The sequence below is a fragment of the Sprattus sprattus genome (genome assembly GCF_963457725.1).
Source record: "Sprattus sprattus genome assembly, chromosome: 1".
Taxonomy (NCBI): Eukaryota; Metazoa; Chordata; class Actinopteri; order Clupeiformes; family Clupeidae; genus Sprattus; species Sprattus sprattus.
This window is the reverse complement of record NC_137920.1, coordinates 39,863,226-39,889,352: the sequence shown is the minus strand read 5'-3', so window position 1 is coordinate 39,889,352 and position 26,127 is coordinate 39,863,226. Positions and strand designations below refer to the sequence as shown.

The 26,127-nt window shown below is 45.1% G+C and overlaps 1 protein-coding gene across 1 annotated transcript; it reads right to left on the bottom strand.

Moving 5' to 3' along the window:
- pik3r6 (phosphoinositide-3-kinase regulatory subunit 6) lies at window positions 1–15,644 on the bottom strand. The gene is made up of 19 exons (XM_080832103.1): window positions 15,409–15,644; window positions 14,960–15,064; window positions 14,403–14,494; window positions 14,071–14,139; window positions 13,425–13,557; window positions 13,273–13,342; window positions 12,797–12,983; window positions 8,111–8,261; window positions 7,805–7,891; window positions 6,789–7,233; window positions 6,043–6,136; window positions 5,397–5,519; window positions 4,444–4,554; window positions 3,585–3,687; window positions 3,297–3,367; window positions 2,634–2,724; window positions 2,188–2,240; window positions 1,977–2,083; window positions 1–1,822 (listed from the first exon to the last, which is right to left on the bottom strand). Exons 1-19 carry the CDS (start codon window positions 15,455–15,457, stop codon window positions 1,666–1,668), a joined length of 2,298 nt encoding a protein of 765 aa, XP_080688229.1. The 5' UTR covers window positions 15,458–15,644; the 3' UTR covers window positions 1–1,665.
- Window positions 15,645–26,127: the final 10,483 nt, after the last annotated feature.

Here is a 26,127-nt window from a genome sequence, read left to right as displayed (position 1 = left end):
TGTTTAAAAATAGTGTATATATTCTGTTTTCCATCAAAATGTGATAGCATCATTAGTAAGCAATTGGTGGGTAAATCAGCTGGATTGCTGTATATTCCATCTTTTGGCCGAAGTCTGCTGAGCTCAGATCAGCTGAGGCCATTTTTGTGCAGTTTCATATCCTGAAAAGATGAATGTCTTACATTGAAGAAACTATTGAACAAAAAACATCCTGATATACAGATTAGGCTACAAGCATCGCCCTTCAAATGTTTCTCAACCCCTAGAAAATTGGACTCGCAATCTCTCTTATATAACAATAACTGACCTCCCAGGATATTGCACAATTGATATAAAGTGGAGCGATACTTGGCCTTGAAAAGCACCCAAGCAGCAGTCACACCTTCATAAAAGCAGAAGGCTTTTCCAAGGGCTGCTGTGCCTGTGATGGTCTGTTATCACCCCAATTTGGTGCAGGCTTACAGGCTCTATCATTAAAGACCGGTGTGTGCAAAAACAGGTGCAGAAGACAGAGAAATGGTTTGAATGATGATGTCCTCCTTTTGCATTGCAGAAGAGATTGATCATATTGAGCCCAATCTGGCCTGTGAAGCATCGGTTCAGTGTGTGTTCACATTGACATCCACATCAATAAGTGTAGGTGAAAAGAACATCCATTGAGATACGTACTCTAGCTCCCAAAATTAACCATATAAGTGCCCACAGTCCTGTATGATAACATAAAGTCCTTCTTTCTTTCCGAATTTACATGAGGCCTAAAACCAGTGTGGCATAATCATAAAATAAGTGCCTTGAAAAGTCCACGATTCTGGTGAAAGATTGTTGATATCTGAGCTCAACAGCCAATCAAATTACACCCCTCCCTTCTCTGCTCATGAAGCAATGTGTTGATTGGCCGGAATTGGCTCAGTCCCGGACCCTGTTTGTTTCCGATTCACAGAGCTTGGACTGTGTGTACACACAGAAGGGACAGACAGTTACAGGACCGTGAGGTGCAATTTGTTGAATTTCACAAAAAGCGTATTTGATTAGAATGGCAGACTCAACCTTTAAGTTGAAACAGAAAATGTTAGATGTGAGAAGGGTTAAGATAGTTTGAAACTAATCTGCCCTGAAAAATCGAAATGGCAGTTGCCTATAGCCTGACCATTGACAGAAATACACTGGAATGTCCTTGAAACCAATCATACCACATGCAAAATCAACTAGGTATCACTGAATCATCAATATTAGTGTCATATGATTAGCAACTGGTGAGAGAGAGGTGTAACCATACAAAATCAATATACCAGTATTGATATACTAGCACATATGTTACAGCACAGTACGGTTCAGTGATTGCCCCTGGTGATCCCCCCGTCCGCTACAAGCACCCAGCCAGTTTGAATGACCATGAATTGACTTGTGTTTCAGCATTCTGCCCGGAGAAAGAGGTCTTCGTTAACTTCTTAGCTGTAATACACAATCAGTATTGGTGTTCTTCTGTTGCATGTGAAAAGTCTCATATCTCATAAACGGTCGTCCATCAGTGACCAGAAGTGACTGGGCTGGAACTTGTCAACGTCAGGATATGTCTACAGGAGTTCTGATGCCTTCACATCAATAAAGCAACCAGTAGAGGTGTCTACTTTATCCTGGTGACAGGTCTGGACCGAGACTTTTTTGTCAATGAATGATGCCAGCAAATGTGTTGATGGGCAGTGACAGACGCTTATTTATATACTTGCTAAGTCCAGCCTCACTGTCCTCCTCGACATTAAACTTAGACCTCACTGTCTTCTGAATGCAGTATCCAGGATCGAGACAAGGACTAATCTCAATACTGTGAATAAACAAAAAAACAAACAAATACATTTAGTTATCAATTTAAATGTATTTCTTGTTGTATCGGATTCACAAACAAAGAGCTGTCAACATATTAGATGACATGCTTGATAGATAGTTGAGAGTTATTAAACAGTTCCTTATGATCTTACCTTTGAACATCTTTGAAAGTCCTGCGAGAGTCATTGTCAAGGCAAACAGTAAATGTTGCTCTTTCCAGAGACCTGATTTTAATATCGCAGGTCCTAATCTTTGGTCCCTGTTGATGTAACACAGATATTGTAGTGTTTGGTCAGCATTAATATCCACATTGGAAGTCTAACTACAACATGAATAAGGGACAATGGATGTGAATTGACTCACCAAGCTACTTTTGGGTTTTGAATCAGTAAAGTTAACAGTAAGACAGTTGAGATCTGAAAAGAACACAGGCATAAATATTCAATTAGTGGCTTGCGAGTCGAAGTTTTTGTAGTGTTTCAAAGCATTAACATGCACACAGTATAGTTAACAGTATTGTATGTGATTTATCCCTTACAGCATAGACAAATCTTTCTGAACAATAAGATGAACCAGCCTCAATATCAACGGCGAATTCAGTTGCCAAACACCATCTGCAATAACTCTTTAAACAGTTTGGTCCGTCAATATGTGTGTGTTTGTGTGCACTTCCTGTGAACAAGGAAGCTAAAAGCCAAAGCAGAATCAGATGGCCTAGATCTCATCCACGATACAATACACCATGCAGTCATTGAATGAATGTAGGCTATATTATTAGTTAGCTTAAATAGCTAATTAGCTTAATTTACCCTCGGTTTCATTGGGTGGAATGGCACAGATCTGAACCCCAGACACCCTCAGTGACAGTGCTTTGTCAGCCTCCCTGTTGCTTAGCGACACCTGCACGAATTGTAACAGAGGACACAAGGTCAAAGATTAGAGTTGAGAAACCGATCTACCGTGATAATTCAGGGAGTACTTGGGAGGCAAATGATCCCTCATTAATTCTGCAGATTAGACTCAGTGAACCAAGGCTGCCTGCCTATAAAGCAGAACCCTGTGTCCTCACTCACTCCAAAGGACACTGAAAATCACTCTTTGAACGTGTATGTATTGGACTGCATTAGTTTGTGCTAGGTGTATCTTATAAACGGGCAGCTGAGTGTATTATTGTATGGTAATGAAGACAAATAATTTCATTATTATAACTGCAGAATTCTCCTGACTATAAACCGCACTGTATATAAACCGCATTACAGTATTTTATAACATTTTATAGTAACCCTAGCAGAGGTCAGAGCTCAGACCAAATGTAGTCCTGTTGGCTTGGTTTACAGGTTTATAGCTCATAGACTTCCTCTCAGCAAAAAGTGAACCTATCCTGACATGAACAATGTATTTTCATCTGTTACTTGTAATGAAATGGGGACTGAGGGTGAAACAGGTTCTTGCATAAATTAAGCATGAGTCACCTTTCTGTAGTTCACTGATATGGCGGCACCATACACTTCCGGAGAGTTCCTCTTCTGTCTCATTGACATGTCTGAGTGTGACACGGAGGGTAAACATCAGAGCAGCGCACAATGGGAAACCCCTTTTGTTTTGACCAAGTAATCAGACTGTGGAGTTGGCAATCAAGACCAAATATAGACAAACAAACATACACTGTGACACACACACACTCAGGCACGCACACACACACACACACACACACACACACACACACACACACACACACACATCCACCACTTCTCATGTACCTTTCAAAGAAGCTTGGAGGCCTCTAAAATCAGGGAAGTCTACTTCCAGACGAGAGAGGAACACTTCCTCTAATGGCTCTTTCGTGAGGTTCGAAAATGAGATCTGTAAAGAGGAACCACATAATTAGCAATTTCAGCATTCTAATGTCAACTCAGGTGACAAAACTATTTTTAAATTCTGCCTGTACGACTGTTGCATCATAACTCACTCTAGGCATATCTGCCTCCTGATTGGCTCGGCCCTGCTCTGCACCAGGGTCAACTCCACTTAAGTCAAGGGACTCATTTTTTTAATCAGAGGCTTTTTCTTCAAAGTGGACAAATGCTATGCAATCTCAGCAAAGATGGGTTTCACACAAAGTACTTAAGAAATGGTGGAACAGAAAACCGCTTACGCATACACTTACAATAAAAAGAAACTGGTAAGCAAGCAAATAGTAACTTAAAATGCTGAATTAGCTCATTCATTTACACTTCACAAAACAACAAAACATACTGCACAAAACAGTTCAAGATTCTGATTAATGGCACAGGCCTGAGAAACTCTACCAGGAGTATTCCTAAAAGGTCAGACATTTTTCATTCAAATATTTTCTCAGCAGCACTGAAAAAAAAGCATTTATGACAGTGTACAGCAAAACACACTTTTCCTTTTGGCCTCCTTTTCTTCTATTTCTTCATTGATGCTGGCACTCATTATCTTCAAGATTAAGTCTGGTTAGAGTCAAGAGGTCTATTGTCATGCACTGCATACTGACTGTGGATCATGTGTGGAGCATGCCCTGCCCAACAGTGCTGCTGTAATTAGCTCTAATAAGATACACAGTCTGTTGTGTTGTGCTGAGGAGAGATCCAGTACCTTGATGTAATAGATGGTGAAGTAGACCGGCTGGAGTCCGGTGCGCACGTAGTAAGAGATGACATCAGACAGGAAGGGGTTGGGCTCGCATGTCATGCCAGGGCTGCAATGCTACACAACACAAGAACACGGAAGGGATGAGTATGCACATGTCATCAACACAACACAAGAACACTGAAGGGATGAGTATGCACATGTCATCAACACAACACAAGAACACTGAAGGGATGAGTATGCACATGTCATCAACACAACACAATAACACTGAAGGGATGAGTATGCACATGTCATCAACACAACACAAGAACACTGAAGGGATGAGTATGCACATGTCATCAACACAACAAAAGAACACTGAATGGATGAGTATGCACATGTCATCAACACAACACAAGATCACTGAAGGGATGAGTATGCACATGTCATCAACACAACACAAGAACACCGAAGGGATGAGTATGCACATGTCATCAACACAACAAAAGAACACTGAATGGATGAGTGTGCACATGTCATCACACCTTAGTGTCTGCTTGTGACATTAACACAGGCATTGCATATAAATTCAACATAGTTCCACTGATAACTAAGATATGCAACATCCATAACTCTGGGGTTTTTCAGGGGTGAGTGTAACTATTTTGAGGAGGATGACTCAGTTCTTTCTCTTCTCCCCTTTAAAATGGAGTTTCTCTTCTCCTTCCGTGAAGAAACATCCAAAAATGTATTTACTTCACAGAGCAGAGAAGCCACAGTAAGAGTAAATTAAGTATTCGGTAAACAACCACATTCAGTAAGAGAACCTAGAATAATCCACATTCAGTGTTTTTTTCAGGCATTCACAAGGTAGTATTTATCTGCAATTATGTCTACATGTGGTACAAGTGGCATTTAACTGTTATAATTGGCTATAATTTGACTATTTAAGGTATGTCACCGGTTGGAGTGCATACCGTTTCGGCCAGCTTGGGAATCATGTGGCCCAGACTGTTTATGTTGCACTCATACCACGGATCCGCCATACCCAAGTAGGAAGCCACTGAGCAAGGGTTGCTCTTCAAGGATGAGGTATTTTCCTGTGAAGAGATGACAAAATGGACACAGACTGTGAGACAACACTGTCAATACTAAACTAAACATGACACACAGTTTAATTGTTTTCACTAGGGCCAGCCACTGGATCGTGAACAGGAGCGGAGTGGATTTGAATGGATCAGTTAAAGTAGCACTATGCAACAATTTGACACTTTTTGAGGAAGCAACTAGTTCTGGTACCATCCTCAAATTAATTTTGATAGCATATGGTCACGTGAAGGACAGTTAAACACCTGTGTCTTTCCCACTAGCCATCCAGGATTTTTACTATGTAGTTCTGTGTTTCCTGGCTGGAACACCTAGCAAAAAATGGAAGAAAAGCTTTCACAGCATGACATTGCCAGCTATTCTGCCAAAATACACCAGTTTGTGTGTTGGCAATCTTATATCAGTGTCAGCTGGGCTGTTGGTGGTATTTGCAAGGTTTTTGCATGCCTCTTAGGTAGTTAGCTTGCTAGTTTTGGAACAGAACTCCTTTTCTCAATTTCTGTTTCGAAAGCTTACTTTGGCTGGAGAGCTGGGCTGATCAGAAACAGGGATGTAGTACATCTGCAGGTCAACTTTGGTGGTGAGGAACTGTCGCCTTGCTTCCCTTTTCCTGTAAATCAGAGACACACACTCACTGGAGTGGAACCACAGTAGACGACTAAACGTCCTCCAGTCCTTTAAGGGGTCTTTGAAAGACCAAGAGAGCTGATGCGTGCACACACAGTCATGCACGTATGGGATTTGTCCACTTCCTTTATTTATATGAAGCCAATTCACCATAACTTTATGCTGGCAATCAGTTTAATGACACTCATTTAGAAATTTACATTTTAATATTTAAATTGTAACTAACATTGCGACCTTATGCACCGTCTAGATAAGTTATGAATCTCACTTGGATTTTTACAATGTTCTACAGTGATAGTAAAATTAAACTACAGTGATATTAAGATTACCTGGTCAAATGAATCTCAAGAAAAGACTATGTAATAGTTTGCGTGCACATTTTCTGCATTTTTTTTCATGTTCATTTAAAAGATGATTCTATAGAAAACTACTTCAAAGTAAAGCAAAGTACAATGTACGTACTACGTTTCTAAGTTTCTAAGTTTCAGATTTGATCGTATCCATACAGAGAGGAGCTAAGTTTCAGATTTTATCATATCCATACACGGAGAAGCTAAGGTTCAGATTTGATCGTATCCATACACAGAGAAGCTTAGTTTCAGATTTGATCGCATCAGAGAAGCCTAAATGTTCACCTGAACCAGTAGTAAGCCCTGGCCATCCTGCCCAGCACCCTGTCGTCCCCCATCAGAACGATGCAAGCTGTGAAGGTCCGCTGCTGTTTGGGGAAGGCTGTGGCGCTGGTGTTAGTGCCCGCCCGTCTCTGCAGGGTGCCCGACCCGCTGCCCGCCGAGCCCCAGACGTACGTGTCCGTCTCCCCCAGCACGTCCTGCATGAGCGTCACGCTGTCCGTCACCGAGGGCTTCACCTTCATGCCCCCGCGGCGTGTCAGGCGCCCGGACGCCGGTGCTACGTTCTCCGCCTCCGGCAGGTCGCGCTCGATGCCACTGTCGGTAGATATGACGGAGTGCCGGGGCATCTCTGGGTCCAGGTCGCTCGATAGGTCGGCCATGAAGTCGTCCGGGAAAGAGAAGGGCTCACAGAAGGAATTCGAGCGGACGAACTTGGTCAGCTCTCTCCCTGTTTAGGTACATGAATGCAAAAAGGGGAGAGGAGTGAATGAAAGTGTGAGGACAAGTGAAAGTCACCTCTGACGTGTGAAATGTAAAAGAAGCACAAAAGTAAAGAAAAACAAAGAACAAGATGGGGGACAACATAGAAGGAGGTATATAGAATGTAGAACATAGAAGAAGGTATATATAAATTAGTTATGGACAATTCAACTGTAAACCTAACTATCATGTTAGGAGATCAGCATGGCTTCTATTTGAATGAGACATGTCTCCTGAACCAGTCACAACAATATTATTAAGTTGTTGTCTGGCCCCCACTAAAAACACCAACAATGTTGACCTTTCCTCTTGGTGCTCCTTATGAAACTATGTCAACCCAAAATATTGAGTGAAGATTAGGAACTGTGAGCCACCAATAGCCATTAGTAGGGCACACTACTCTCTTTTGTATTGCATTTAAGAGCAACAGGCATCACGACAAATCAAATGAACTTTCTGAAAATTAGCCTGAGGCCAGGGGGAGGACTAAAGGATACGATAGGAAATAATAAAGACTGTCTGAAAGCAGGCCAACTCACAGAGGTCTTCCTCCTCAGTCCAAACGTGGAAGCTCATCTCCGGATTGGGAAGCGGAACATCACACAGAGACCCGGGGGACAATGGATCTGAGAGAGAGGGAAAGAACCCAAAACCGTCCCAATGTCACCACAAACAAACTCCAACGTCCTGTGCTGCTCAGACAGCTGCTCAGTAAACAACATTCAAAGAAGCCGGTGGGACTGAATGATGAACTGACTGAGGTACAGCTAGCCTAGAACAAATTGAAGTTTTTCAAATGAGCTGGCTCCGTCAGAGAACTGGGAGACGTGTCAGTCTGTGGTCACCTTGTTCAGCAGCGCTGACTATCTTGGTGTAGAGCTGCTGCAGCCTGTCTGTCAGGTGGGACCCCCCGCCCCCCTGGCCTTTCTCAGCACTCTGTTCCACTGCCGCCAACACTTCCTGGAAGTACGGCTCCACGTCCTGTAATGACTGACCCTAAAAAACAGAGAGAGAGAGAAAGAGAGAGAGAGAGAGAGAGAGAGAGAGAGAGAGAGATAGGGAGCGAGATAGGGAGAGAGAGAGAGAAATACAAGGTAAAAAAACGAGTGATACTAGACTAAAAAACAGACAATGGTGCAGCTGGATCCTGTAAACATCCTGTTGATGAGCCTGTGGTTCTGGTGACGGGACTCGCCGATGGTAAACTCCACACACTCATAGCATGCTTACCTACTGAGGGTGGTCTCAGTCTGAGTGCTATTGACTTAACACCTCTTACATAAGGTTTGTGGTCCACTGGCTAACACGTCAAAGTGCTGTGGGGTGGTCTTGTTGCTGGGTGTGAACTGTGGTAGATGTAGAATTACACTCTGATACAGTAAATCATGTCCTAATCAGAGGCACTGTAAGTGCTTCAGTATTCAATGTATTATGCACAGCAGATAAATTAAAACACAGGTAGAAAAGTAAAAATAACAAGGATAAACCATAGTATCAATCATTTCAGTTGAATGAATAATTTCCAATGCATGTTGGACAAAAAGAATATAAGAACTCTTAAGAACCACTGGCCATCTAAGGGTTCTAAGAATCCAGAGAGGGCTCTCAGCGTTCTAAGAATCTATCTCTGGCTGCGGTTGAAAAGGCAGTGACAAAGGTAAACTCTATATAGTACCACCACAACTACCTACCCACAGCCTCAACAACATGCCCCACAGCCGGATATCGATTGCAAGAAATGAACAAACATTACAGTAAACTGCACTGACAGGAACCACAAAGGAAGATATCAACTCATCTCATTAAAGAGGCTGCACTGGGGGACACTGTGGTGCAAGCAGAAGCCCAAACCATATACGGGCTTCAACGCCCACGGGGACAAGGATTTGAATCTGACCTGCTGCCATTTCCCGATCCCACTCCCACCTCTTCTCTCCATTTAATTTTATGTCCAAACCTTCACTGTCCTATCAATTAAAGGCAAAAAGCCCAAAACTAATCTAAATTTTTTTTTTTTAATTATTGGCTGCACGATTATGGTCAAAATCATATTGATTTTGTAAATAATTATTTTACAAGTTAACTCATTCAGTGCCTCCCCTGTGAATGTTTTCAGCATGTGTGTGGACATGTGATGGCCTGTGATGAGCCATGATGCTGGACCCCTCAGTGTTTTTATTAACACCGCCACTGCACCGCAGGGCCTCATGTTGTTTGCCATATCACATACTTATACTTAGACTCCAATCCACCTGAAACTTGCCATGATAGTAGCCCCACAGGGCTGATACGGAATATAAAGTTTGTGCCCCTAGGTGGGCATGTCTCTTCATGCTAACAAAATGGTTAACTCAGGGGCGGAGCTAGCCTTTCCTGCCAATGGGTTTGAAACCCATCGGGAGGAAAGACTAGCTAACCATGAATTATCAGAGTCGGTGGGACAGTTCTATTTTCTATAGTCTAGTCCAGAGGTTTTCAACTGGTTTTGTCCCAGGGACCACCAATCTGACTAGAAAGAAATCCTCGGCCCACTGATGTGCCTGCGCGCGTGCGTGCGTGCATGTGTGCGCGCGTGCGTGCGTGCATGTGTGCGCGCGTGCGTCCGTGTGTGGAGAGAGGGGAGACCTGTGAGTATAATATCTGGGCATGGTGAAGTCCACACAGCCTGACTATTCGTGGCGAAATGGTAGACAGCGACAGTCTCATATCATTCTCTGGTTCAAGCCTGGCCCTGTACTTATTCTTCAAGTACACAAAAAAAAACTCTCTCACACAGGTAGGTAGTTTGCAAAGCACAACAGGCTACCATAGACTGGATAGGTACAAGGCTACTTTCTGTCAGCCTGAATCTCCTTTATATTATTTAAGACATATTTTTCTTATTTCAGACATTTTCAAGAGTAATCTGAATCAATTATAATTTTTTTTTTTTTAAATCAATGGTGGATGAATCATGTCGCGGACCCCCTGCAATGCCGCTGCGGACCACCAGGGGGCCGCGGACCCCTGGTTGAAAACCCCTGGTCTAGTCTAGTAAGAAAAACATGTTTGTACAAAAGCAGGCTGCCACCAGTTAGCGAGTCGGCATCATTGGGGGGCTTGAACTCATGGGTTGTCCACAGACAACATACTTGCTGGCGGGAAAAAAGACAGAGCACATGCAGGTAGGGATGTTGCCACGCTTGACAGGGAACTGATGAAGGCTGAAAACGGACTCACTGACTGACTCATCATCAGCTGCGCTGTCACAACTGAGTTCCGCACCAACTACCACGAGGTAGCCAATCAGTTTACAAGATCGCAGGCATCGCTCTTATTGGTTGAACTGCCATGATTTAGCTATTCATACGGCCTCCAGTTACGTATTCACAGCCTCCGATTGTAATGATTAGCCCAACCGCACCGGAGAGCAGCAATGCTATTATGGACGTAACGTACCTACCCCCCCAGTGCGGTCTGATAAGATACATGAATCTGGGCTTCCACCAAAGACGCTTTCGTCTGGATGCTCCTGAAACTGCTTGGACCTTTTGAGGAAGGGTCCCATTGGATGTGCCTTCAGCTTGCTCCCGTGCGAGTTCGAGAGCAACAACAGCGAGGGACAGAGAACATTACATAACTTCACCACAGTATCTCCCCCGAGTGAGTGCTCCGCTGCTTTCAATGCATCACTCTGTGTGGCAGTTGGAATGAGAGTTTACAGATTGGCACAACAGAACAATGAGCTGTAGATACGGGGTGCACAGCTGTATTTTCAGGGTGTACTCCACACAAGGCTGACGTCACCAGAGCAGAATACTGTACTGGCAACCGAGGTGTCACAAATGCTGTCAAATGAGCGATTCCACCGAAGAGAGAAGTAGAGAAGTGTGACGTCCTGTGTAACATCATCTCTCATGTATCCCACATGTCACCCTGATGTCCGGGGCATCATGGCGTTGGACTAAACAAGAGTGCCGCTGCCGCTACTAGTATTACAGCTTCCCTGCTAAACACATGAGCTCTATACTGCTCCACACAAATATAATGTGTTGGTGGACTGGTACTGAATCATGTATGCAGTCCTGTCCCACTGTCCCTCTGTCTGTCTGTGAGTCTCGTGCTGCAACACACAACACTGCCACTGACAGCCTGATTCTCCAGTGACCTTTGACCCCTTGCAGGGCTTTGAGCTTGCTGTTCCATCTGTACCACTCGCTCCCCTTGGCCGTGTCACTAGCCTGACAATGTCATACTCATAATTCTAGTCAGAATATGAGTCTGATACTGACCCATTGGGCTGTGATTATTGGGCGTGTTTCAACTAACCAGGGGGAAAAAATGCCTCTTCACTCAATTGGATACCTAGAACCAATCAGAGCAACGTAGTATGACCATCTGATACATTAAAACTTTAATTTGATCCCGTAGGAAGGACGGCAAAAACATCTTTTCGATCGACAAATGCCTTGATCACGTTGATGTGTTTCAATGGATTTTTGGTGTAAGCGTTAGCAATGACCTAACAATAATGGTCTAGAGTGCTTCAGTTAAGACATACAATCCTTGGCAACATTCGTGTTGCACATACACAACTAACCGAGTCAATGTAGACATAAAAAAAGTTGTGTAGATAGCATCATTTACATAAAATATGTCCCACTAACAAGCTCCGATACGCCGCCATCTTGGGAGGATTTCGAATCTACCGCTTGATCATCTGTCCATCATCGTATAAAGCCCGCCCTGACAATTTGATTGGTACGGCATAATCCGACCGATGATACTCTCTCCCAACTAGCTCAAAGCCAGACCGAATCTCCCAGACCAAACATTTTTTTGGACGGGGTTCGGGCTGGTATCCAGGCTACCGTGTCACTGCATATGTGATGGCTCTTCACACCCCGCCTGTCCAGACAGACAGCTGGAACACATGGGTGAACTAGTCACGCTGATTACACAGCCCCATTTCTCCCTCTGTGAGACTCCTGCCCATTTTAAAGGGCTCTGCTAATCAATATGATGATCAGCTCTATATGCATTAGCACTGCGATTCATTATTGAGTGTTACGTTTTTGACATTCGAATTAACATCACCTCATCTAGTTGCTCACAACCAGTGTAGCTGAGCTGTCATCGATGAAATGCTGCTATACCAAAGTGTGTATTTAGTGTGCTATGTCTCTCGTCCAATCAGAAACAACTAAATTACGCGATAGAACCCAATTGTTTTATAATAAGGGTCAGGATGTAGCATTTCATTGTGGTTTCACATTGGCACATTTCCTAGATGACCTGAAAATACCACGTGATAATTTTGAGAGTCCAACCTGTGGAGGCAAAAGTTGTGACATTTTCACAAGATTAGATTCAACCTCACATACGGTTATAAAACCAGTTTCACTGCAGCAATATATCCAATAAAGTACAAACACCCATTTCACCAACACCATATAAGAATCAAGTTGATACACAGATGCTCCTAAAGAGCTATAAAGACAGATGAACGATGGAGTCCCTTTCGAGGAAGAACACATCACTCATGAACTGACCTGCAGGGCCTGGGTCAGCGTTGCGCCCCGGCACCGCTCCTCTCCCAGCACCGCCTGGAGGCTGTGCTGCACCGCCGAGCGCATGAGGCCCAGCGGGTTCTGGAACCCTTGGCCCGACTCGATGTCCAGCCCCAGGGACTTCCCCAGCGAGCCCGAGAGCACGGCCGGGTCGGCGAACACAAACACCCTGGGGGAGGAACGAGAGACATGAGGCTTGAGGTCGCTCTCACACAGCTGACGCCACCACAGGACTGACTCACTAACTCACTCGCTCACAAGCGTGTCAGCGCTCATGGCCAAGGACACTGAAGAGGTGTTTGTCAGGAAACACTGCAGCACCACACTGTTTATACGAACATGCTAACAACACACACACACAAATAGCGTGCAGTATCGCTATTAATCATTGTTACCTTGGTTACGTGACAATACAAACTATCAATGGCCTGAATGTAAGAGTTCCATCCATCACTCACTTCTTCTGAAGAGGATAGCTGTCATTCTTTAGGCTGTGTTCCGAAACAAGCATTCTTTGGTAGAGAACACCTGGAAGTGTAAAGCAAAATATGTTAGAATCAAATCACTTCTAGCTGTTATCGTTGATGTAGTGAGACTTTGTGTGAAGTACCTGGGGTACCTCGCTCCATCTTCATCTGTCTGGAGTACGTGAGTCCCACGCTGCAGTAGGGCTGAGGGAGTGTCAGCAGCCTCTTGCAGAAGTCATACACTCTCTTGTAGAGGTCATCAGGAATGTACGTTGTCTGAGAGAGAGAGAGAGAGAGAGAGAGAGAGAGAGAGAGAGAGAGTGATGTTGCATTTACAGCAAGGCCATTAAGCGTAGCCTAATCTGCACAATGGAAATGTGGACGGAACAGTGCGGCTAATCCTTCCTGTCAGTGTAGACACACACACACAACACACACACACACACACACACACACACACACACACACACACACACACACACACACACACACACACACACACACACACACACACACACACACACACACACACACACACACACACACACACAGACGCACACACACACACACACACACACACACACACGCACACACATACATTCTTTGCACCAACAGAAACTGTCGATATCAGTCACAAAAAGCTTTCACCATGGAGTGCAGGTGTGAGGAAACGACACTGGTGTGAAATGAAAGTGTGTGTCATTTAGATCAGAGTCCAAAGCCCACCAGACTAGAGAGGCAGCTGGAGCAGAGGTGAGCATAGAGGTTTAGTGGTTTTGTGTGGCGTACCTGTATGATGGCATAGATCAGGGTGTGGAGCAGGGGGATGATGTGCAGTTTGCAGTCCAGCCTTTCTGCCTGGACAAACGACACGTGAGGCAAACAACATGTTAGGGTGAGAAATCTCTAGCAGTAGCCGACAAAATAACCATTATTATTCAATTCATCCACATTTACATTCATTCATTTCAAAGACAATTCAAAGCTCCCTTTACTATATAACATAGACCAATCAACACATCCTCATCATCATTAACATTGAAAACACTCTGGAACTGTCTGGAAAGCATGATGTGTCGTTTCCTACTGAGGCCTGAAATGAAAGCAGATTGCTGACTCACTTTCTCTAGTTCCTTGATGGCCACTTTGACTAAGATCAGGCTGTACTGTGGATGCTTCTGAACCTTTTTGTGAAGAGTCCATCTCAACATCCCTTCGAAAACAAACAAGCCAAAAACATAAGCAATGTCACATGTGCACACACACACACACACACACATACACAGACAGACTATTGCTGACAAAGCAGGGACTGATAAATGTGTAAAGTTTGTGAAAGCTAAATCGCTGTGAAAGTAACACAAGTGAATGACTCATGCGCTGTGCCATGATGTTTGCTTCTAAGGATGTAGATAAAGAGCACAAGACCAAATCATGTGTATGCAGCAGTTTAACTCACTATTTAGCCAGTGTGATTTAGCAGTTAATGCATGAGCAATATTGCCCTGTTTAGTAGATGCAGACTCAAGAAGGAGGCACACGTAAACAAAAAAAAAACTGTTGATGTGGCAGAGACTACCATAAACATAGATTACAGGCAGACCTCTGTTCTCGTCATACATTTTGACTTGTGCATGAACGTGTGCGTGTCTTTTCGCGTGCGTGTAGGAGGTTGTACCTTTGTTGACCACAACAGTGGAATGTATGCTGTCCAGCTCTCTGAGCACAGCCTGCAAACTGCGATAGATGTCTGACTCTAGGGTGGCAGTGGAGACACCAGCATCTGCAACAAGGACGCACCTTTAGTCATCACTGGCAATGCCACAATATTATTAAAATGGGGAATGGGACTAGAATTAGAAGTGTACATTACCATTGAACGGTTCAAATCTAACCTTTTGTTTTGCGATATGCTAGCATCATCAGTTGCTAACATTGACAATACTGCAGGAACTTAAGCCATTGGCATGAGATTCCCTAATCTAATCATTAATTTCAGTTGGACACTGAAACGTGATGTCGCCTCTTAACGATCTACTTATTCTTTAACCTAAACCTTGCAACCATTAATTCAGATATCTGTTTTTATCCTTGTGTGATGATTAATGTGGAGAGTAGAAAAGATACCTGCGGGCTCCATACTGCACTGGTTTGTAGAACCATCCCAGAGGGCCATGCTATCGCTGCTCTGTCATTGGCATGGTTCTCTCACAGCTGTGTGTGCTCCTGCAGAGATCACTGGGATGGTGCTCTCACAGATGTGTATGCTCCTGCAGAGAGTACCAGAGATCACTGGGATGTCCTGGAAATGTCAGCAATCATACATCAGGCCAACCTGCCCATGAGAGGAGTGGAGAGGAGAAGAGAGGAGGAGAGAGGAGAGGAGAGGAGCAGAGAGGAGCAGAGAGGAGCTGAGAGGAGGAGAGAGGAGCGGAGAGGAGGAAAGAGGAGCAAAGAGGTGCGGAGAGAAGGAGAGGAGTGGAGAGGAGGAGAGAGGAGAGGAGAGGAGGAGAGAGGATCAGAGAGGAGGAGGAGGAGAGTGGAGGAGAGAGGAGCAGAGAGAAGGAGAGAGGGGGAAAGAGGAGCGGAGAGGAAGAGAGAGGAGCAGAGAGGAGGAGGAGGAGAGAGAGGAGCAGAGAGGAGGAGAAAGGAGGAGAGAGGAGGAGAGAGGAGGAGAAAGGAGGAGAGAGGAGGAGAGAGGAGGAGAGAGGAGCGGAGAGGAAGAGAGAGGAGCAGAGAGGAGGAGAAAGGAGGAGAGAGGAGTAGAGAGGAGTAGAGAGGAGGAGAGAGGAGCAGAGAGGAGGAGCGAGGAAGAGAGAGGAGCAGAGAGGAGAGGAGAGGAGGAGAGAGGAGGAGAGAGGAGAAGAGGAAGAGAGAAAAGCAGAGAGGAGGAGAGAGGAGGAGAGAGGAGAAGGATGCCCCTGAGCTGGCACATGGGATGGTCATACATTCATGCCCTTATATTTCTCATTGGGTTTCCGAGTGATCTTGCAATTATTTTCACACACTTTCACACATGGTCTTGCTGTGAAACACTATCAGCACATGCAATCAACAGAGAGTGAGAGTTGGTGACAGCCATAAATAGGTGCAAGTGCGTAACTACGTGTCACACAGAAAACCACCAGGACAATGATCTGCATTCAGCCAGTATAACACAAATGGCACAAAAACACAGAAGAATACCATTCTAAAAACTCTAGGTAAACAGAAGCCACTTTCTATGCGATAAGCTCGTTATGGAAATGTCAGCAATCATACATCAGGCCAACCTGCCCATGAGAGGAGTGGAGAGGAGAAGAGAGGAGGAGAGAGGAGAGGAGAGGAGCAGAGAGGAGCAGAGAGGAGCAGAGAGGAGCTGAGAGGAGGAGAGAGGAGCGGAGAGGAGGAAAGAGGAGCAAAGAGGTGCGGAGAGAAGGAGAGGAGTGGATAGGAGGAGAGAGGAGGAGAGAGGAGAGGAGAGGAGGAGAGAGGAGGAGAGAGGAGCAGAGAGAAGGAGAGAGGGGGAAAGAGGAGCGGAGAGGAAGAGAGAGGAGCAGAGAGGAGGAGGAGGAGAGAGAGGAGGAGAGAGGAGGAGAGAGGAGGAGAAAGGAGGAGAGAGGAGGAGAGAGGAGGAGAGAGGAGCGGAGAGGAAGAGAGAGGAGCAGAGAGGAGGAGAAAGGAGGAGAGAGGAGTAGAGAGGAGTAGAGAGGAGGAGAGAGGAGCAGAGAGGAGGAGCGAGGAAGAGAGAGGAGCAGAGAGGAGAGGAGAGGAGGAGAGAGGAGGAGAGAGGAGAAGAGGAAGAGAGAGGAGCAGAGAGGAGGAGAGAGGAGGAGAGAGCCCCTGAGCTGGCACATGGGATGGTCATACATTCATGCCCTTATATTTCTCATTGGGTTTCCGAGTGATCTTGCAATTATTTTCACACACTTTCACACATGGTCTTGCTGTGAAACACTATCAGCACATGCAATCAACAGAGAGTGAGAGTTGGTGACAGCCATAAATAGGTGCAAGTGCGTAACTACGTGTCACACAGAAAACCACCAGGACAATGATCTGCATTCAGCCAGTATAACACTAATGGCACAAAAACACAGAAGAATACCATTCTAAAAACTCTAGGTAAACAGAAGCCACTTTCTATGCGATAAGCTCGTTATCTCTGTTTGTAGATAACACACAAACTTGTCAGCTGGTTGAGTGCGTTAGAGAGAGCATGTCCCGTAACCAAGCATGGAAAGGTCTGTGGGAGGCTCGTATTTGTAGACTTTCCTATTTTCAGATTTTTTAAAACTGCCAAAAAAAAAAATGAATCACAACCACAAGAAACTCTCGTCAATCTTCAACAATCTTGAAGGGGATTGTCTGGGAAACCACTGAAGTTAAAATAAGGTCTGATTCTCAAATCCACAAGAAGCAGCTTGCCTTCTATGTTCTGCACAGCTGAGAATGAAAGCACATGACAAGAAAGAGACATAGAATGTAAATCTACTGGTTCCTCTACAACAAGACCCCAAACAGAACCTGTGCCTCACCGCCTGCACTGTGTTTACAGTAAGAGCACCAATAAAATGTTGTGTCTGACATTACACCACTAAAACTGACAGGGCCATTCAAAATCTGATTGCGCCTGACAGATTACAGGAACACCGTAAAACAAACAGAGCTGAACGTGGATGTGGGTTTGCCACTGAATACAGCCAAGCGTAACATGCTGAGGTCAGCAAGTTTCCCAGCAGCTTAGTCTCTCCCTGCCTCAGGCCATGAATGGACACATTCAGTCACCCGAGCGGCCAGCTGGTGGACAGACGGGGAGGTGAAAAAGAGGAACCTCGCCCTCTGACCCTTTACCTGTTGGCATCCTCACCTGACACAGGTGCTCAGCATCCTGCTGTTATGTATCCACACATGGAATGACACACACAAGTGTGTGAGAGAGGCACAACACAAGAGCTCGAGCTGCCTACTTCCTCTATCTAGAGCTGCTGCTGCTGCTGCTTTGGTCGACGCTGCTCTTAGAGCTAAGGGTTCCGCGCTGATGATTAGCTCGAAGGGGGGGGGGGGGGGGGGGGGGGGGGAGCATGTGTGTTGGAGAGAGAGGGAGGGAGGTGAGAGTATGTGTGTGGGAGAGAGGGAGGTGAGAACGTGTGTGTGGGAAAGAGAGGAGGGAGGTGAGAGCATGTGTGTGGGAGAGAGAGAGTGAGGGAGGTGAGAGCATGTGTGTGGGAGAGAGGGAGAGAGAGAGTGAGGGAGGTGAGAGCATGTATGCGGGAGAGGGAGAGAGAGAGTGAGGGAGGTGAGAGTATGTGTGTGGGACAGGGAGAGAGAGAGTGAGGGAGGTGAGTATGTGTGCGGGAGAGAGGAGGGAGGTGAGAGCATGTGTGTGGGAGAGGGAGAGAGAGAGGGAGGGAGGTGAGAGCATGTGTATGGGAGAGAGGGAGGTGAGAGCATGTGTGTTGGAGAGAGAGGGAGGGAGGTGAGAGCATGTGTATGGGAGAGAGGGAGGTGAGAGCATGTGTGTGGGAGAGGGAGAGAGAGGGAGGTGAGAGCATGTGTGTGGGAGAGAGGGAGAGAGAGAGTGAGGGAGGTGAGAGCATGTATGCGGGAGAGGGAGAGAGAGAGTGAGGGAGGTGAGAGTATGTGTGTGGGACAGGGAGAGAGAGAGTGAGGGAGGTGAGTATGTGTGCGGGAGAGAGGAGGGAGGTGAGAGCATGTGTGTGGGAGAGGGAGAGAGAGAGGGAGGGAGGTGAGAGCATGTGTATGGGAGAGAGGGAGGTGAGAGCATGTGTGTTGGAGAGAGAGGGAGGGAGGTGAGAGCATGTGTATGGGAGAGAGGGAGGTGAGAGCATGTGTGTGGGAGAGAGAGGGAGGGAGGTGAGAGCATGTGTATGGGAGAGAGGGAGGTGAGAGCATGTGTGTTGGAGAGAGAGGGAGGGAGGGAGGTGAGAGCATGTGTATGGGAGAGAGGGAGGTGAGAGCATGTGTGTGGGAGAGGGAGAGAGAGAGGGAGGTGAGAGTATGTGTATGGGAGAGAGGGAGGTGAGAGCATGTGTGTGGGAGAGAGAGGAGGGAGGTGAGAGCATTTGTGTGGGAGAGGGAGAAAGAGGGAGGCGGGGCGGACAGCTCCGGGGAAGGAGGTACAACTGCCATTATCAAATTTCATCTAGGACAATAATGATACGTATCTAACTAACTTCAGGTTAGACACTGAAGTTTTCAGGTGAAGAGCCTATTCTTAAAATCAATTTTGTTCAGTTGGGCTTCTCTTGAAAACCTCTGCACAAACCCAGACTGTTCATAGAGGAGTTCTAATAGGTTCTGGTTAAGATACGAGATATCATGGGTCTCTCTAGCAAGCCCTCCTTTCATGCCTACAGACATTTACACAGGTGGATTAAGCTTTTGGGGGAAGGGGGGCAGCATAACAAGAAAGAGAAATATGAAACACACAGAGGCAGTTTAACAGCACTGCTTCAGCAACTGAACAGAGGCATGCAGAGGGGCCAGACCGCATGCTTCCTGTTACTCAGCTCGCACTCGTCAGCCTGTGCCGACACACTTCCTGCCCGCTCGAATGAGTAGGCGTTCCATGCATGTGCAGATATATTTAGCCCAGGCCCAGAGGTAGGACAGGAGCTATATATGAGCCACGCCAACCGAAATAGACATTCACAATTAATGAGTTGTCAAAATGATCCATCCGCAACATCTGAGAGTTTGCAGTGGAGCCTGATGTTTTGCAAGACGCGCCGACTGCACCAATCCAAAGGTGTTATGCGTAGAGGGAATGTGCAATGAGGTTTTCCCAAATCCCATACAAGCTTTGAGAAGCAAACGCATGTTATTGTGCCTTTCAGAGTGACAGGGCTAAAAGCACCAAAGCAGGTTTCCCCACACAGAGTAGAGGATGACTGTGTGTTTTTACCTGTGGTCCTAGGCCACATTTGTGTGGCGTCACTCGGGACGATTCCTTTCCAGTAGTACTTCTGTGTGTGGGATACATGTTTGAGGACGGTAGGTCTGTGAATGAGTGCTTGTGAATAGAGTGTTAAATCACCATAAATGATCTCATCCTGGGGTGTTTGCTCAGGCCTGCCCACACAGTTTCCAGGAGCCGTTCACACCACCCCGCAATCTCCTCCATCTCAGCGCGTCCACAGCTCGTTTCATTCATAACACAACCCCTGTGCACGGCCTCATGCATCACAGGATGTCATATTAGCCAGTTACATCCAATGCAACAGAACAACAAGGCAAACTTACTCATTCTACTGTCCAACATCATGGAACCATCTGCATTAGTAACACTAAACTATCTGCATTAGCAACACAAAACTATCGGCATTATCAACACTAAACTATCCACATTGGTGATGGTTACTGCAAATAAATGACACACTGATGAGTAGAGAACACAAATAGAATAGAGTAGAAACACATTTTTCCTTTTTGCCATAGTTCTCAATACACCATGGAGAGGATAATTTTGACTGTTTTTGTGGGGGTTGCTATTGTTGGCTATGAAGATTGTGGTGGTTGCTGCTGAATTATATCCTTCTTAGCCCTACTGGGATGCTCCATGCTAGTGGTGGGCAGAGCAAATGTGCCAAAGAGCAACCAGGTCTAAATTGGTTCAGGAAGGAGACGGAGCTAAATGGTGGCTGTGTGTGTAATCCAACCGTCTTGCCCTGCCTGTCATCTGTATAGACAGTGGTGCCGGGCGCCCCGAGGTCAGTCCTGGAAGAGAGACAGGAGCACTGCCGCCTATGAAGAACATGGCCCTGGCCCTGGAACACTGTTATTTCACTACACTTGAGGTATTTATAGATTTGGAGCACATTTGCAGTTATGTCGCTATAGATTCCATGGGATGTTAAAGCCAATGAAAAAGCTGCTAGATTAGAACCTTCAGAGAAAACATTTGAATCTGAGTATTCGTCCCTGTGTGTCTAATCTGGCCTTATGATGAAAGGGAATCTATGCTATTTTTGACTTCCATTTTCAAACCGTACGAAGGACACTGGGTGACGCGGTGAGGTGATTACAGTGGGGACTGTCTGTTGCCTCTAGCTTGCCTACAAGTGCCTCAGAAAACAGGAAGTCATTCAGTGGCAGCGTCTAACAGAGGCTGTGGAAGCGTTAGTGTAGTGGAAATCCCCACACAGAGACACTGTATACACCTCCTTGCTCTAATTTGTGGGTTCAAAAACACACAGCTAAAACACAGAACACAAATCTGGGGAAAGAACCTTCAAAGGCGCATGTGTGTGGTACAGTGTGTGGTAATGTACAAGTGGCGCTCTATTTGCAAACAGATGCATACACATGATATACTGTACATTTGACAGCATGCCTAAACCTTTACAAAACATACGTATCTGTTTCAACAGAAACACGGAGGAGGAGTATGGAGAGAATATCAGTCAACAAGACTTTCCTGTATATACGGCCGAACAATGTGAGGAAGTTCTTTTTGGATCAGTGTATGCTCAGGGTTTAAGGAGCCTACCTGCCCTGAGCGAGGTGGGGAGGGGGCAGGGAGGGGGCAGGGGGAGCTGGGGATTGCTTCCTCTATCACCATCCTGACTGGACACAATGGAGCGAGGAGCAGGTTTGCACAAGCGCCTCACACACATGGTGGATCTATCAGGGCCGGGGGGGTGGGGGGGGGGCAGGAAGTGGAGGGTGAGAGCCCAGCGGCGGGAGTGTGAAGTGGGTCAGTAGCCCAGGGGAAAGGGTGCACTGATGGTGGTCAGTAGCCCAGGGGAAGGGTCCACTGATGGTGGCTACTCTGCCCAGAGGGAAGGGTCCACTGATGGTGGCTCCTCTGCCTCTGCAGCTGTGTGCCGTGGGGGATCGGCGGTCGTTTCATGAAACTGGTTCAGAGTTACCTCAAAAACATTCACAGTCATTCAATCGCTGCCACCTGTTGTTATTACTCCTACTCACCACTTTTACGGTTTATCTCTCTGGCCCAACTGACATCTTGAACTCTCTAAACTACTGGCACACGCACAAGGGACTCCAGGGATCAGTCATCAAGGCCATCTGTGGGCTAAAGTCAGGAGAGTCATAGTACACCCTCAATACGCTTCATATGCAGAGGCAGGAGTTACACCCTCAATATCCTTCATATGGAGAGTCATAGTACACCCTCAATACGCTTCATATGCAGAGTCAGGAGTTACACCCTCAAAACCCTTCATATGTAGTCAGGTGTACCCCCCTCAATACCCTTCATATGTAGATAGGTTATGGCTGGACTGTCAAATGAGATCATATTAGAGCTCACGCCATTCTGTTGTCTAATGAGGATGGGATTTAACATTTAAAATGATACTGAGTCTGAAATCAATGATAATATTACACTGTAGCAATAAGATCCCTGGTTTAGAGTAAAAAAGTTCATTTGCACGCCTCATTTAATTGAATCATAAATCTCTTCTAAAGTGCAAACTTAATGATTAAAAAAAGGTTGAAAGAGGGTTAAACTGTGGCAGCTCACAGAGAGATAATCGATTCATTATCATTCTGCCTTCTGTGTGTGATGAAGACTCGTAATGTCTCGTGATCAGGATGAGGAAGTTCCATCGGACAGAAGAAAGTACTGTCAGCAATCAACACAATGTTATGAGAATGACGTACTTCTGTATAGCACTTCTTCTTTACAGTGTGTATTTCCGGAATTACGCAATTTTCTGTAAATACATGCATTCCCATAACTGCATGCAAACAAAAAGCTCAAGTGTGGACAGTGAGGACTTGCTTCCTCGCCTGCTGAGCCAATGCTTGGCACAATGGCCGGTCAGCACTGAACTGATGTTGATACATCTCAGTGTTTGCTGGATTGAGAATGATGCATGCACCACACACGCATGACCCAATGAAATATCAGCCTACTTGAGATCCCATGAAGTATAAAACATCTTAATCTCTGCCGTCAGGTTATGGTGTTGTGTTATACATTAATAATTAATAATCGAAATCTTAAGTTGTTTTCCAGCCTGTAACCATGATAACAACTCAGGGGCTGTCTCTCTTAGGATGTGTGCAGTTATAAGCAGTGATCTGGATGGGCATCAGTTTCTCCTCCTTCTGCAGGGTGTCTGAAGTGGGAGCCCAAGCCGTAATGAATAACATGCAAATGTCATTACATCTATTCGCATTTCTAGCTCAGCCTTTTTTCGTCTTACGCACAATCCTACCGCTGGCAGTCTCAGCAGTAGAAATTATGCCTTTATCAATTTGTTACACCTTGTCTACAATGAATTGATATGCCCTCAAGCATCAGAATAGCCGTGCAAAGTTTCAGAGCCGCAGTATGATGCTCGCTTTATTTAAGAGCTCCTAATTTTGGCTATTTGTGAGCCCTTCCTTTATTTTTTCCCGGCGTTCTCTTGGCAAAGGTGTTGTTATGCAACGGGACTTTAAAGGACAACGGCAGACGACATGATGCAGTCTGGTCAGAACAGGACGTACTGTGTGCGTCAAGGAAGACCGCGACTCCAGAGACTTGGCAGACAGGGAGCCGGGGTTCAGCCATTAGTGAAACTCTGGCTGCCACAGCACCGTGGCGAAATAATTCCTTGGGCCTAAGCTAACTACATAAATAACATATCTAACAGCTGTCTTAAGTCTTTCTTTAGCCTGTCTGTTTTAATGTAAAGGACTCAGATTTACGTTCAGTGGTCAGATTAAAGATTTCAGTGTGGAAACAATGTATGTTGCTTACTTGCCTCTGTTTGTTATCTGGCCCGAGCACAACCGGCATATCACACCATAACGGTTCACATTACCAATCCGAATTAGCAGCATACCACAGCACCGTCAACAGCAACCAGACATTTAGGAAAGAATAATGGCATGCAGACCATTGCATCATTAAGTTGTTCCATAGTTTCAGCAACTCAGTGAGATCATGCCACAAAACCAGTAGCGCTATTTTTGTGGTGGGTATGAAAAGTCTAAAATAAATGTCCCTAGCAACAGGCGGTTTTGCCTGCTCTTGCAACAAGTGCCTTATAAATTCCTTTCTGACAACAGGCTTCCTTACAGACCGCCAAAATTCAGGGGCGGCCCACAGCAAATACACATCTGATGGAAAAGGATCCCTTACTGTTGTCCTAACCTCATAAATCCACAAACACATTATCTTAAGCGCTGAGATTTGAAAGGTCGGCACCAGGCCTATTATTTGTTTTGAGTCCATTTGTGTTTCTTCCTGTCATTGGGAGTCTCTGTTTGAACTGGCATTATACAGATGAACTATTTTCAGAGAAGAAGAGTAAAAATAGAAGAATTGTTCTTCCTCCCTTCAAGTATGACTTCAAAAGCATTGCTAGATATGAAAGAAATACTCTGCTTATATATACAATTTTTAAATATCTGTATATTTGAGCTTTATAATATAATACATTTGCATCATTCAAATAATAAATCTGCGGCACAGTAGCACTGGAGTAAAATGTTTAGATGTGTGGGCCGAAATGAATCACCATATTCTGGGTTGGAACTATAATCATCACCATCATTAAAACCATTCATATTCCGAGTGACATTGCAGCACAGCATAATTACCACTGACTGTTTTTACTTAAAGTTAATTATTAACTAACTAATTAATGTGCGCACACTTTCTACACTAATTGTTTTAGTATGGAATATTTCTGACATGCTCATGAAAGGTTGTTGAAATGCACTTGATGTAAGCTACTACGTGTATGTATCACAACCAGAGCTGAAGTCAAACTTTAGAGAGGGAGACAAGGTAGGAAATAGCCCAAAACAGCATGAACCCAAAGCCCTTGACTGAGCCTTCAATCGCTCAGTCATGCATGCACCAGGGTGTGAATGGAAACAATGACCCTAGCTATGGCCCGCTATGTTGTTTTATTCACTGTAGCTTTTCTCAGACATGATGGAAACATTCTGACAAGAACACAGTGGCACGGGGTTCGCGGAGCCACGGAAAGGTGCATCAGGACTATACAGGCGCTGAACCCTTTAGCACAGCACTGACAGTGTAGGCCTATATAAAAAAACTAATGTGAAAACCAACCTTGACTAACCAATGACTTTTGATTATTCGTTTAAACTACAAAATACATGTAAAGACAGCTAAAATGCACCGTTCAACAACGGAATAAAGGCCCACGATATCTCGGTCAAATGTGTCCCTGGTTTTACAAATGAATGAAAAAATCTAAACAAACCAATAAGAAACCGAGAGACGATGATGTGTCGTAATGTAATGATAACCGGGGCTAAGTATATGGTTACACTAGACTACAAAATACTTAACTCAGTGTAGGCAGTATGTTCACCTAATGTGATCATCCCAAAAGTTTAACTGTGGCTACAACTGTGGCTTTGGTCAAAGTCGCTTATAGAATGATCCGAAATAGACCAACAAAATACTTTTATGGCAAAAAATTATTACATTATTAACATATGTATGTTACAGAGCAAATCAAGCTTACCTGTTGGTGAACAACATAAACTTCAACACGGTCAGTGTCAGTTCCTACTTGTCAAAGCCAGCTCGATGTTGACTCCTGCGCCGTTAACTGATTAGCAACGCCTACAAGCACGCCGCTATAGCGATTCTGTGTGTTGCGTTCTCCGACCACTAGGTGTTCTCCGACCACTAGTTGAATTCAACCAAAAGTTGCCATATTTAGAGATAATGCAATCAATCCATGCTAATGATGAGAGTTGGGTAAAGTGAATAGAACAAGAGTGATATAGTCTTTTACCAATTATAGCAGGCAAGTGATGTCTCAATCTTTCGAATATATCTCGGATTTATTTTTGGGACAGTAACATAAGGTTCTCAAAAAAGCTCTGAGACTCGGGGGCTCTATA